The sequence below is a fragment of the Physeter macrocephalus genome, chromosome 11 (assembly GCF_002837175.3).
Source record: "Physeter macrocephalus isolate SW-GA chromosome 11, ASM283717v5, whole genome shotgun sequence".
NCBI lineage: Eukaryota > Metazoa > Chordata > Mammalia > Artiodactyla > Physeteridae > Physeter > Physeter macrocephalus.
Genome location: NC_041224.1, coordinates 44,408,839 through 44,423,090, shown reverse-complemented (window position 1 = coordinate 44,423,090; position 14,252 = coordinate 44,408,839). Strand labels below are relative to the sequence as shown.

The following is a 14,252-nucleotide window of genomic DNA, read 5'->3' as shown; positions in this document are numbered from 1 at the left end:
TAGTCGGGCAGGTGACACAAGAATGCTGGGGCTCAGGGAGGACTCAGGGTGGGGACACCAGCCCAAGTCAAAGCCCATTTTAACGGAGCAATGATGAACCACAGCGAGAGTTCAGGGGGTGACATAAATATATTTTGGAAGCTGCCTGTGTACTCGGGGGTGAAGAACCAGCACAGACGGCCCCACAGGCCCAGCCACCTCCTCCCCCATCTCGCCACAGACCCACCCCACCCGCTTCTGTCTCTCTCGGCTTCAGGAGGAGGGTCAAGAGGGGTCTCCAGGGAGATGAGGGGGAAGTGTCGGGGGGCTAGGTGGCAGCAGCAGAGTGGCAGCATCATTCCCCAGGGCTGAGGGGCAGGAGACCAGCACTCTCCAGCTTGGGGCCTCAGGGCCTATTCCTCCAGGGCCTTGTGAATGGGGGGTGTGGGAGAGGCGCTAGGGAGGACCCACGCACCCTACGTCGCCCTTCCCTGTCCATCCCAGACCTACTCAATGCCCTCCGTGCCTAAGAAAATGGGATGGCATGAGGGGTAGGCACCAGGGGCACGTGGGAGGGGGAGGGGGAGGAGGGAGGGAGGGAGGGAGTGACGACTGAAACCCCCGCCCCCAGGTCAGCTACAATCAGGAGGGTGGGTGGAAAAGGCAGCAGGTCCCCAGAAGGCCAGGAGGACCAGGAAAGGGGCAGGTGCCCCCACGGCCCTTGCGGTCACTGCAGCCGGGCCTACCACTAACAGCCCAGCAGCTCCACACGAAGGGTGATGCGGTTGTGCCAGGCCACAGGCAGGATGCGCACAAAGCGAGCCAGGAAAGGCGCCTCAAACATGTTCTTCTTGTGGGAATTATTGTCCATGTTGCCAGGGAAGATCTAGAGACAGAGAGGGGGTCAGGAGGGCCCCAGAGCCAGCCTTCCTCCCCTCAGGGCCCCAGATTCCACTCGCAGGGCACCCCTGGAGTGGGGAGGGAAGGATAGCTGGACACACACTCACCTTGCTTTCCACGGCCCCCTGGTCACTGTACTCAGTCCAGTTCACACCATCGTCACCATAGGCCACCTTGTAGGCTGCCACATATTGGATGTGGCCAAAGTCTCGGGCCCCCTGGGTGATGATGCCGGTCACTCGCTTCTGAGAGCCCAGGTCAATCTACAGGAAAAAAAAAAATCCACCCCATCTTCTTTGCTTGGACCATCTCCAGTAAGGTGGGAAAAGGCAGACACACTGGGCATACAATCTAGTTTTGGGAAAACTACTTCACTTGGCAGAGCCTCAGTTTTCCATCTATAAAATGGGCATAAATAATCCCACCTACTTTGTCAGACACTGTTAAGCACTTTGCTGCAATGAAGCTCAGATTTCAGAGCCTGGGCTCCAGCCAACTCACTGCCAACCCCTCACAGGATAGGAACAGGGACAGGGGAGGCCATAGCCTATAGGGACATGAACTGCTCCAGAGGCCCCTGCAGGGCTGTCCACAGCCTGACATTGGTCCTGAGGGACTCCAAAGGCAGGCAGCTCCTCACGGAACCCAGCCCCACAGGCTAATGTGCTTGTTGGGGCCTAGAGATGCCCCTCCTGCCCCCCAGTTCCCTGCCCATCCCAGGGAGCCGCCAGCTGCGCAGGCAGTGCCAAGACCCAGGCTGCAAACCCAACTCACTGCCAACAAGCGGGTGAGCCCCAGGCAAATCCTCACCCTGCCGGGACCCCGTTTCCTCATCTATAAAATGAGTGGATGCTCTGGTTTTCCATGACTCTCCTGTGCTTCCCAATTTCAGTGAAATCCAAGGGCTGTCACATGGTGTGTTCTCAGACAGCAAGTTAGAGAGCATCCTCTGAGTGCAGGCAGAGAAATCCTGAGGTGTCCCTCCTCCATCCTGCCCTGCTGTACGGGGGCTCAGCCTTATCACCCTGTGGCAGCCAGTGGAGGTGGCCCTTCCCCTACACACACACACACACACACACACACACACACACACACACACACACTCACCACCTGGGCTGGGGGCCTTGGTGGAAGCAGCACTGAGCTCCCCCACCATCCCCGCTCTGAGTTACAGAATCAGGAGACAGGTGGGGATATAAGAGGAAGAAGGAGAAAAGCCGACCACAATCAGGGCCGTGCAGAAACTCCCTCTGGGGAGCAGAAGCCTGGGCTGGGCCAGGGTCATAGATCCAACAGCCCCACCCAAACCCACCCAACGCCAGCCTACCCCAGCCCTGCACCCCAGGGGGAGCCTGACCCACCTGCAGCCACTCAGAGGCACTGTTGGTCTGGGCGGTCCAGGCGTTGAACTTGCCCTGATTATCCAGCCGCGCATAGGAGGGATACCAGCTAAAGGCACTGAGGCCCCAGGTTTTGTAGAAGCTGGAGGCTGTGATCTGCTTGCTGGGGATGGTGTTGTCCTTCAGGCCTAGGGGTTCGGTGCATCCTGCCAACAAGGGGAGTGCTGTCACCCAGATCTGGGGTCCACAGCCTCCCAGGGGTGTGAGCGTGAGGTGGTGGAGGAAAGAACTCTGTGGCTCCTGACCGACCTCTGGCATCCTCTTGGACAACAGACGGAAGATCCTTCCACCTTTTAGGGTCAACCGTTCTATTTGCTTACTGACAGCCCCACCCACTCCTCAGCTCAGCTCCCACCCCGCCCCTCACTTGCTCTGCACAGATCACCCACCGCTCTTCTCCCTCTGCACCATGGCAGGCCCTGATCCACCACCTCCACCCTCCTTCAAGGCCTGACTCATGGGACACCTCCTCCAAGAAGCCTGCCCTGACCACCTCACTTGGGTGGGACTTCTCCCTCCTCTGGACTCACAGCACTTCCTCTGTCACTCCTACAGTACAGCTGCTATTCACACCGCTGAGTCCTGGGATAACCGTCAAGAGTGCTAATAACAACCATCTCACTGACTCAGTGCTGACTTCAGTCATTTAATCTACCACACAAAAACTGGAACGAAGAGGATATTAGTAACCCCATTCCACAGATGAGAAAACTGAGGCTGAGAGACATTAAGCACCGTGCCCAAGTCTCACACACACACACACACACACACACACACTCCTAATCACCATGTCACACTGTGACACTATGTCCACCATTCCTGCACCCACCCAGAGCCGTGAAGGTCTGCCTGGTGGTGACCCAGCGATGAGCAGGACAACATTCCTGCTCTCTAGCACGTGGAAGCCGAAAAGTCAGAATTCCTGGGGCTCAGGAACAACCCTGTATCCCTGCCCCACAGCCCCTCCCAGAGGGCCTCCACACACTCACTACCTGGCATGCTGTCAGAGAGGCCTGGGAGGGCTACCTGAGAAGCTGGCCTTGGTTTCACTCAGGCCTGCTCCAAACACTCAGAAATGTGCCAGGCTGTTCTGCACCTGCAGCTGGCCAGAACAGTTGGGAACGGGCAGGAGATAAAACTCCCAAAGGAACGATGGGCGTGTCTCACACGTGGCAGAATCACCACTGCACAACTGCCTGTCCCTTTGCAAAATCAGGAGTGAGAGAGTGGGCTTGGAAAGTCATGGCTCCATCTGGGAGCTGACTATAGTACCCAGTGCTTTACCTCACTGTCTCCCCACACGCTCGCTCCCTTGCCACTAAAGACATTTGCCTCCAGAGTGTGCTGATGCTGACCAATCGTACCATCTCCTCGTGACAGTGGTGCACCAGGTAACCTCCACCCTGCTCCCACACAGAGAGGCTGCTGGGCTGGGAGGTGGTTCATCCCACGGCTCCAGACCTGGAGGGCCATGAGGCCGGCCCGAGGCTGGAGCATGCTGCAGGGGACGCCAAGGCATCATTTGCCCATGGTGGACCCTTCTACAGATCATCTGCTTCCAGCAGTTCATGCCCCCATCACTTATGGCATGTCAGACATCCTTCCACATAAAATGCACTGGGCAGGGCATCAAGCCGAGAGCAGGACTGTCAGCTCCACCACTCGCTACGTGACCCTGGGAAGTCCCTCCCCTCTCTGCTCCTCAGACTCCCCACCTATAAAATGAGGTGCCAGAGCAGTGCTTCTCACAGATCACCTGGGGACCTTGTTAATATGAGGATTCTGTCTCAGAAAGTCAAGGGTGGGGCTGGGAGTTTGCATTTCTACAAGCTCCCACGTGATGCTCATCCTGCTGGTCCATGGAGCTCACTTTAGTAGAAGGCTCTAACCTGCCCAATCCATTGACTCCACCACCCTGATCCAAGCCACCTTATCTTCCCACATGTCTCTCCCCTCACTCACAATGGCCCTCTGCCCCCATTCTCCCTATACAGCCTAAGGGATCTCTTCTAGACCCAACTCTAATCGTGTCCTATTAGCACTCCCTCCACAATGGCTGCCCCTTGTTCTCAGGATAAAGACCTGAATCCTTAAAATGGTCTACGTGGTCCCTGCCTGGTCCATCTCTGCCCACCTCTCCAGCCTCATCACCCACCAAGCTACCCCTCATTCTCTAGGCTCCAGCTCCATTGGCCTCCCTTCTATCCTTCACATGCCCCAGGGCCTTCGCATGTGTCAATTCCTTGCCTGGGATGCCCTTTCCAAGTTCTTCACACGCCTTGATCTCCATCATTCAAGCCTCTACTCAAACGTCATCCCAACACAGCAGTCCCCATGCTGTTCCCTCTCTTCACCCCAAGTCACCCTCATCACATCTCCCTCTAATGTTTCCTTCATAGTTCTTGCTGCTATCTGACCTTTCTTTTATTTGCTCCTTATCTCACATCAGCCTCCCTCATTAGAATGCAATTTCCATGAGGTCAGGGATCTCACCTATATTGCTCCCTAGAGCCAGGCACTCAGAAGGAGCTTAATAAATATCTTAATAAATGTCTACTGAGTTAAATAACTAATCAATTCACCAAGGACACCTCGCCTGCTGGCGAAGAGGAATCCTGGTGCAGGGCATGCCCAGAAATGCCCAGACCTCTGCCCCACGCATGCGCACACAGGCACACACCAATACTCTCTCCAGGTGACCAGAATGCCTACAAAGGAAAGGAGATGGTCCAGTCCTGGAGGGAAGCAGACAGAATAACTTCACTTCCTCGGCTCGCCAGACTCACCCTCTCTTGGCCTTGGAGGTAACTGGCTGTGACAGGCCTAGGCCGGCAATTAGCCAAAGGCTTCAGATTATGACAGTGAGTAGTGAGGGACTCCAGGGAGAGGAGCCCAGGGTGGGGGGCCCCAGACCTGTCTATGTTCTTTACAAATTGCCTGAATTTTCTTTTAGCAAAAGGCAAAGTCTTTAACTCCCCACTTAAAACAGTTAGGCTTGGGGGACTTCCCTGGTGGTCCAGTGGTTAAGACTCCATGCTCCCCATGCAGGGGGCCTAGGTTCGATCCCTGGTCAGGGAACTAGATCCCACATGCATGCCGCAACTAAGACCTGGAGCAGCCTAAATAAATAAATAAATAAATAAATATTTAAAAAAAAAAAAAAAAAAAAAGAACAATTAGGCTCAAAAAGCAGTGACCCTAGGAGCAAGAATATGCTGGCTCAAGTTCATACTTAAAAAAAAAGACTAAACCCAGAAAGTCACTGAACTGAGCTCTGAGTGGTATTGGGCAGTAACTAAAACGGGATGACAGAAAGAGGTGCCACAGAGCTTGGGAGGGGGAGCAGAGGGTGGGTCTTGGGTTAAGACCAGAAAGACAGAGAGCAGCTCTGCCTAGTGAGCCCTACAGTTCTGCCGGTGGCCAGAAGGTGGCACTGTGGCTGCAAAAAGAGGGAAATATCCAGACCTCAGAGAAGGCAAGGCTGGGCTGAGCTGGGCAGAGACAAGGCCCTCAGCCCAACCTCTGCACCCTAACCTTCTCCAGTGGTGAGATTTTTTATGACTCAGCAGAAACCTATCCCCTCCTGGTCCCCCATCCCTCCATCTGAGAATCTCTCCGGAAAGAGCAACAAGAATCACCATCCCCAGGGGACTTCCCTGGAGGTCCAGTGGTTAAGACTTCACCTTCCAATGCAGGGGGTGCAGGTTCGACCCCTGGTCAGGAAGCTAAGATCCCATATGCCTCTCAGCCAAAAAACCAAAACATAAAACAGAAGCAATATTGTAACAAAATCAATAAAAACTTTAAAAATTGTCCTCCTCCAAAAAAAATATCTTAAAAAAAAAAGCACCATCTCCAGCCCTATGACCCTAGAAGTCCCCATGTTTCTCTTGAATGCAGGCTACAGGTTTGGGAGAAGAAACAGTGGATGGGTAGGTGTCAGAAGCCCAGGGATTCAGACCAACTTTTAATACCTACCAGCTGTGTGCCCCGATAAACAATTTATCTGGGCCTCATTTTCCTCATTCATTCATTCACTTACTCATCCATCAATATTTATTGAATGCCTATGAGCCAGGCTCTGTTCTAGGCCCTGGGAATGCAGCAGTGAACAAAACAAACTCCTTGCCCTCGTGGAACTGACATCTGCAAAACAGAACTAATGCTACATGTTCTAGAAGCTCAAGGAACCAATCAGAGTAAGCGAAAATATTTTGAAAATTGAAGTGGTGTCTTTTTTCCTCTACCAACCAGCAAAGAGCAAACACCTGGGCAGGACTGCTGATGGCCAGGCGATCCCTTTTGTGGCCATCTCCTGTGAGAGCCCAGGTTCCTGGGCCTTGCTGCCACCCTACTCAGCTCAGCTTGGCTGAGAAAAGAGGGGGCAGGGAAAGCCATCTCCGAGGATTACAGAGCCTCCAGCACTCACCATTCAACTCACAGCCAAGGAGCTCAAAGCGAAGGGTGCAGCCCCGGTGGCAGATCATGGGCACCAGTCTCACATACTGCACCTCCAGAGGGGTTTCAAACAGGTTGACCTTCAGGCCGCTGTTGTCCACATTACCCATAAATATCTAGGAGGGAAGAGGCAGATTGGAGGGGTGGGTCAGTGTGGGCAGTCCCACTTCCTGGGGTGGTCTCCCCTTCCTCTTTGGGCCTGGAGGCAGAGGTGGGCTTAGCAGAGCCAGGAGGGGCTCAGCCCTTCCTCTGGCCACCTCACAGCCCTCCACACAGATTCCCCTTTTCAGATCTTCCTTGGTCACTATGGGGCCTGGGCATAAACCCCCTTCTTTCACACAGGGCCACCTATGATCTATAGGGTGCCTCTGTGCAAATTAGGAAAGGTACTCCTTTCTGAAAAGACTTTTTTATAACAATTTTCCCACAGATAGAAGTACACAAACATGACGTGAATGGTGCTGACTTAGTAATGACACCCTTGAGCAGTGTACAACCTGTATGACTGTACATGGTATCCCTGACGGCTCTGAATGCATCCCATATCCACCACTACCGCCACCCTCAACAAGTCATTGAACCTTTTTGAGTCTCACTATTCTTATCTATAAAGTGGGGTTATTACTTTTAACCACAGAGCACGGGCACTATCTGGGTTTCCCAAATTCTTCAAACCAAGATACACCTGAAAACCCACCTCATGGCCAATCACCCAGGGCACCCTCACCTCATTGGGGGCCCTCAAACAGCGCTGGAGCCCCAGGGGTTGCTGACCACAGCCCTTCTTTAGGGCTCACAACAAACCTCACCTTATCTCCTGAGTCCCCTGCACCCTGGATGAACTGGAACTTGCGCCCATTGGTGCTGTAGGCCACCTTGAAAGTCTTCAGGTACTCGGCACTGCCTGCGCGGCTAGCACCCTGCGTCACCACGCCCGTCACCCGCATCTTCCGCATCAGGTTCACCTGGACCAGGACAGGAAGGACAGAACCCCTATCTCCCAGGTTCTTTTCACCCCCATCACTCCTCCAGCCCAGAAGGAGAACAACCCAAGCAGGACAAATAAGGGTGGCTTTCTCATCTGGCCCTCTCCAGGCTTTGGACCCAGTGCTCAGGGAAGCACACAAGGAAAAGCTTCCAGAGGCCTCGTACAGTGCAAAGAGCCCCTCTACAGCCTAGCGTTCACTCCCCCTCATCCTACCCACGCACTCCAGGCCCCCCAAAACTTCCCTCTACTTAAAAGATACTTCACCCGTGGGAACCTGCTACCATGCTACCTGGACCCCGGTTATGAACCCTCCCGTGGTGACCCCCAAATGCAGGCGCACTCATCTCACCTTCTCCATTTCCATCACGTTACGCACCCCTGAGCTGTCCCTTCCATACCTGGATCCAGGGGTTTCTGTCGTAGTTGCTGGATGTCCATGCGTTGACAATGCCCGTGAGGTGCAGGCGGGCCAGATCCGGGGCCCAGCGCTGCAAACCCATGAAACCCAAGTGCATGGATGAGGCGGAGATCTGGGAGTTGGCGATAGCGCCCGTCTCCATGCCCAGCGGTGAGGTGCAGACTGAGGGGGGAGGAGGCAGTCAGAGGGCCACCCGAGCAGGTGGGGCCCAGAGGACACAAGAACAAGACAGTGTGGCCTCTGCCGGGGACCCAGAGCAGAGATCATGAAGGGACAATGAGGGCCAAGGAGGAGGTACCAAAACAAGGTGCACAGTGAGGAAGAGAGGGGCCGGGCAGAGTCACTGGGGGTCGGGACCCTGGGCTGCCAGAAGGTTCTAGGGCAGGCCAGCACTCATGGTACTGCTGTGACTGGTAGCTGGTGTCCCCCATCAGGCTGCAGTAGGTGGTCTCGTTTTTACAGGATATGGAGCAGCAATTATTTGAGGTGGGGGTGGGCTGCTGAGTGAATACCAGCGTGGCCTCCTCTTCCTTCATGCCCCCGCCCCATCAGGAGGACCACCACACCCAGCCCAGTCCCTGGCTCCCCCAGGATGATGGCTTCGGAAGAAGCGACACCTCAGACAGCAGTGAACAGTACTCGTACTGCACATAAAGCAAGAAGCACATCTGCCTGGAGTTTTCTAGAATCCCACTGGCAGGAGTTTTCCGGATGGGGTGTGAGTGCCATTCTGTTTTCCCTCATACCCTTTGCCCCTTCTAGCTACTGGTCCTGACCCAGCCATCTGGGAAACTGCCCCTGGCCAAGCGATGTGGTCCTTGGGGGCCGAGCCTGTGTGCCTGCGGCTCAGCTCCTAAGCAGAGAACCCGGGACAGGTCCATTCTTATTCCAACACCCCAGGCTCACGCCAAGCTCGGTGTCTGACATTCTCGCAGGGAGAGTGAAGCACAAGGGAGGCCATACACCCGAGATCAGAGCCGGCCACTGGCTGAGCAGAGACCTGAACCCAGGTCCGCTCTGCTCTGTCCACGCAGCCCCCATCCCACACCCAGAGGGCCCCAAACGTGCATTCTTTGGGCCTGTGGGGTCCTGGTGGGCTCTAAGGAAACACACCATGTAACAGATAAGGAGGGGTCAGGCACACCCAGGGTTACCTGGGCTCCCAGCACCGTAATTAGTGGGCCCACCTGGCCCCACCCAGGGCTCCGTCGGCCTTGGCGACCCCGCCCCCCCGCATTCCTCTACCCAGTATCTCAGACACATCGGCCTCAGCCCAGGGCCCAGGGCCCAGGCCCTCAGGGCTGTCTCCTCTAAGATGAAGGGCGTCACAGGTGCTTCACCTGCTCTCCCCCAGGAGCCGGCTCCCACCGGGCTGGCCCTGCCCTCCCTCCTCCTCCTGGAGCCCAGCCCCACATCTGCCTACACCAGGACCGCCTGCCCCTGCCCGCAGTGCTCAGTGACAGACCCACTGGACTGTAGACGTCTGGCACCGCCACCCCTACTCCCCCCACCCCTGCGCCTAGACATGGCCTCGCCCGCCCCGCAGCAGGTGAGGAAGAGTCTTGGTTTGTGGGAGGGACCCCAGCCAGGCCAGGAGGGAGACAGCGTGTACAGACAACGCTGGCCAGGTCTGCCGGGAACCCGCCCAGTGCCATTCTGTGGCCGCATGGATGACCAAGCAGGCCAGGCGGGTCAGCCCTGTGCACACGCAGGGCCTCTGAGCGCCTGACCGTGAGGGGATGACCCAGCCTGCCCAGGCCTCTCCCTCTTCTCAGAGCTCTGTGATGAAGCCAGAGGTCAAACCTGGGCCAGAACTGTCAGACCCTGAGGCTCAAACCTTATTAACTAACCTCCTGGGCCCCAAAAGATTAAGAATCTGTTGGTTTTCCCCTCTTGGTAGAAAAATGCCAAGATTTTACCCTAATGCTGTGTGTCTGGTTCATGGTGACAGAAAATAACACTCCCACGACCTCTGGGGTTACTACCAGCCCTCACTCCCCTGCAGGGACATCAGGCCTGGCCTGCAGTCCCAGGAGAGAGGGCCAGGCAGGAAGAAGCCTGGGGAGGGACAACAGGGTCCCCCGCCCCTCCCCGCCACACCTCCCCGGCCTCAATGCACCCTGACGCAGGAATAAGGCCAGCACACTGCCTGGGCTGCCAGGACTGTGGCTCAGGGTCTGCCCCCTGGAACAGGCACCCCCAGATACTCACCGATCTCACAGTGGATGCCTGTGTAGCCACGAGGGCACTTGCAGATGTACTGGGTGAAGACATCCCCTCGGTGGAAGTCGTCAGTCACCTGGCATTCGGCATCATTGTGGCAAGGATTTGGGAAACAGGGACCTGGGGAGAGGGAGGCAGGTGAGGTGGGCAGGTGATCAGGAAGGAGCTGGGGACAGGCAGCAGCAGATGGGCCAAGCCCAAAAGGACCCTCCGCCCAAACTCGGCCCACTGTCTGCCTCCCCCAACCATCTCGTCCCTCCCCCCTCCCAATCTGCCCTATGGGGCCTGGGCCAGCCTGGGGCCAAGAAGGGTCACGGGTAGGTGAGTCAGCCCAAGTGAAGGAAGCACCCAGCTTTCCAAGTGGCCTGGGAGCTTCCAGGGAAAAGCTGGCGGGCAACAGGAGGGGTGCTGGGGACCAGTGTCCACTTCGGGAGGAGCTCAGCCCAGCAGCCTGGGCTGCAACTGGGAGCCAGTGGGAAGCGGCAGGTATGGCCCAGGGCGGGTACCTCTCTCAGTCTCGTTGCATATGAGGCCCGTGAAGCCTTCAGGGCAGAGGCAGTGGAAGGGGGGTTTTTTGTCCTGGTCCAACAAGCAGGTCCCACCATGCAGGCACTGGCTGGAGTCACAGAAGTCACCTGCAATGACAGTTCTGAGTCAGGAACAAGTCGTTCATTGAGTAAATATCTGGGGGGCCAACTACCATGTACATCATGGGCCCCTGAGACAGAGAAATCAGATGCAGTCTAGGCCTCAAGAAGCCAGAGAAAAGAGATGGACAAGTCACCACGTAATGAAGAGGGTGTCAGAGCTCTGACAGAAGCCTGCATGAGGGGCCAGCGGAGGATGGTTTCTGCCAGGGAGCAGGAAGTTTCAGAGGTGGGGACATTTGAGCTAGTTTAAAAGTCAGAAAGGGAAGGACTTCCCTGGTGGTCCAGTGGTTAAGACTCTGTGCTTCCAATGCAGGAGGCACAGGTTCGATCCCTGGTCAGGGAACTAAGATCCGACATGCCCTGTGGCATGGCCAAAAAAAAAAAAAAAAGTCAGAGTGGGAGGGTGTCGGGCTGGGGAGGGAGGAAAGAACTTTCTTCAGAAAAGCAGAAGCACAGAGGACATGGTATGCTGGAGAACAGTAAGACATCGCTGAAAAGGGAGACTGGTAGGGACACAAGAATGACAAGTTTAGACTTTTCATGCAGCAGAACAAGGGCTCTTAACCTTCCTTTAGTCTCCCCACCATTGCCCACCAGGAAAAAAAAAAGTCAGAGATTCTCAAGCATGAGGTGGGAGTGGAGAAGCCATTTCTTAGCTGGGGATGGAGAATGTCAAGAAAAGGCCATCTGCAGAGATGTGGATGCGCTGCCCAGGGTGGGGAGGCATCCTGTGGCTACACAAAGATCCCTCTGGCTCTGTGTGGAAATATGACGGGAGCAGGTGAGGTAGGAAACCAGGAGAGCATCAGGGAGGCTGTCACAGGCCTCCTGGTAAGACAGGAAGTCAGGCGAAGGGGTGAGAAGGAAGGGCAGATATGAGAAAAACTGGACAACGACTAGAGGTAGGAAGAGGGCTAGACAGGACATCACAGCTTCTGGCTGGGGGCCTGGCTGACAGATGTGCACTGTTAGCCTGTCCCCAGTCCCTTGACTCGAGTGAACTTCAGCCCACTAGGTCAGCCAGGCCTGCGGAGCACCTTCCAGCTGACCTTAGCATCCCAGAAGGGCTGCCTCAGACCCCACACCCAAACCCGTCATTTGGGGTAAAACATGAGACATCGTTTTTCCTCCCTGCAGAGTCAAGCCATCCCAGGCTGGAGGCCCTCCTGAGATCCCAAAGCCCCAGAGACCTGGGCCAGGGCTCCAGGGAAGGGAACACTGTTAATGAGCGATGGAGGCTTCAGAGCTCCACCTCAGCATGGGCCTCGGGAGCTTAAGGCGGCTCCCAATGAGCTATTAGTCATTGGCTTTAAATAGCAGTTTAATCCCCTCCGACCTGACAGGCGGCGGGCACTGCCACGGCAGAGGCTTGAGAATGGCCAGAGCCCTGGGCTCCCGACCTGGCAAGGTCCAACTCTCCTCTCTCCCCCTCCCAAAGTGCCCTCTCCCTGTACTGCTCCAGGGCAAAGCAGGTGAGTGGGAAAAAGGGAAAGGGAAAGGTCTCCCCTACCTGGCAGGCCCTTGACTGACTCACCTGCACACTGCAGCTGTGGTACTTCCCCCTTTCCACAAAGCCAGGTCACCCTCCACAAAACCACCTTTGGGATTTCAGGGTCCTACCCTCTTTGGGAGACTTCCCCAGGGACATTTTGACAGGGCTCAGGTTCTGGGGCCAGAGAGGGGTGGCAAAGGACTTTTAAGACCCAGCCAGCTCTCCATGTCTCGGGGGAGCTTGGAGTAGCCTGAGGCTTCCACTCCAGGCCTGGGGGTCAGACTGGCACCGGATGGCAGAGCCAGGGCTCAGCTGGGACCCACCCCCGCACCCCCAACTTGCTTCAGCCGATCCTATTTCTATGAGAAAATGATGGAGGGGGTGCCTGCAGAGTCTTTGCCATCTCTCCCCACCCCGTGGGCACCCTTTCCTCAGCCCACTGTGAAGCAAATAGGGCATCCTCATGACCACCCTGCTGGAGGCCCAGCTGCCAGCAGGATGCGTCCTAGGCGGGGGAGGAGGACCAAGGAAGATAAAGCAGCAGCCCAAGGCCGCAGGGGGAGGGGGGTAGTCAGGAGCCGCCACCTCAGGAGGGAGCCCTTTTCCAAGTCCCTCCCCAGGCTCCTCGCCCCCTCTTGGGTCCGAGCTGGAGGCCCTTCCATTCCACTGACTCCCCAGCCCTTCGCTTATCTAACCAGACACCTACTTTTAAGCAGAGGATAAAATTCCAGTGAACTGACCAGCCGCCAGGGCTGGGAAGGGAGTTACCAGGGAAAGTTGGCTGGAGAAAACTTATCAGTACAAGAGTCCTAGAAACTTCCTGGGGGAAGGAGCGCGCGAGTCAGACACAGATCAATGGCCTCATTTTACAGATGGGAAAAGAGAGGCCCTACACAGCAGATTCCTTTGTTCTGTGTAAGCCATCTCCCTGGGGGAGGCTGGGCTGTCACCCAGTGTCCCGAGTCCCCGCCCAGAGCTCAAGCCTCTATCACCGGCAAAAAGCCCTCCGGCGCGGAGACAGCAGGAGAGGCCGAGAGCATCCCCGCCTCCCTCCCGGGCGCAGCCGTAGAGGTCGCCCCTCAGCTCGGCGCCGGCTCTTTGACCAAGTTTGTAAACAGTGGAAGTAGAGGGAGGGCGCGGCGGCGAACTTCCGAGCGGCGCGGAGAGGAGGGGCGAGGGCGAGAGGGCGGCGCGATCGACTCACCGGAGAAGGCGAAGAGTCCCGAGGCGCAGAGGAGCGCGCCGCAGAGCGCGGCCAGCAAACGGGGGCACGGCATGGTGTGGAGATGCGGGCCCGAGACCCGGCGCTTGGGCTGTTCAGACCCGGCGGTTCTCACTCCTTCTCCTGGACGGGAATAAATCAGGCAGCGCAGCACCTCCCACTGGGCCACGTGCTCCGCCCAGGCCCGCCAGAGGCGGACTCGGGGCGGGGCTCCGCGGCTGGGAGGGAAGCGGGGGAACCGAGGGCTCTGCGGCCACCCACTCCAGCCCCGGCCACGCCCGGCATCCCGCGTGGTGTTGGTGACCGGGCCCTGAGTCCTGAGTCGACTGGGCTAGAAAGGGCTCAGAAGGAGTTGTTTGTTCTTTGCTTTTTGATTTTTTAACTGTTGGCTTCAGAAAATATGCTAAACCTTATTCATAATAAGAAAAACGCAAATTACGAGTACCATGTGTCAGTTATCAGACTGGCAAGTATCAAATTATTAGCGCACTGTTAGTGCGAGGCTACGGGAACAGGCTCAAG

The 14,252-nt window shown here is 56.4% G+C and overlaps 1 protein-coding gene across 1 annotated transcript; it reads right to left on the bottom strand.

Moving 5' to 3' along the window:
- Nucleotides 1-124: 124 nt before the first annotated feature.
- On the bottom strand, nucleotides 125-13,870 carry MFGE8 (milk fat globule EGF and factor V/VIII domain containing). The gene is made up of 9 exons (XM_007115177.4): nucleotides 13,713-13,870; nucleotides 10,873-11,001; nucleotides 10,355-10,486; nucleotides 8,124-8,305; nucleotides 7,547-7,702; nucleotides 6,709-6,853; nucleotides 2,241-2,425; nucleotides 987-1,142; nucleotides 125-865 (listed from the first exon to the last, which is right to left on the bottom strand). The coding sequence occupies exons 1-9, from the start codon at nucleotides 13,783-13,785 to the stop codon at nucleotides 728-730; spliced, it is 1,296 nt and encodes a 431-aa protein (XP_007115239.1). The 5' UTR covers nucleotides 13,786-13,870; the 3' UTR covers nucleotides 125-727.
- Between the last annotated feature and the right edge of the window lie 382 nt (nucleotides 13,871-14,252).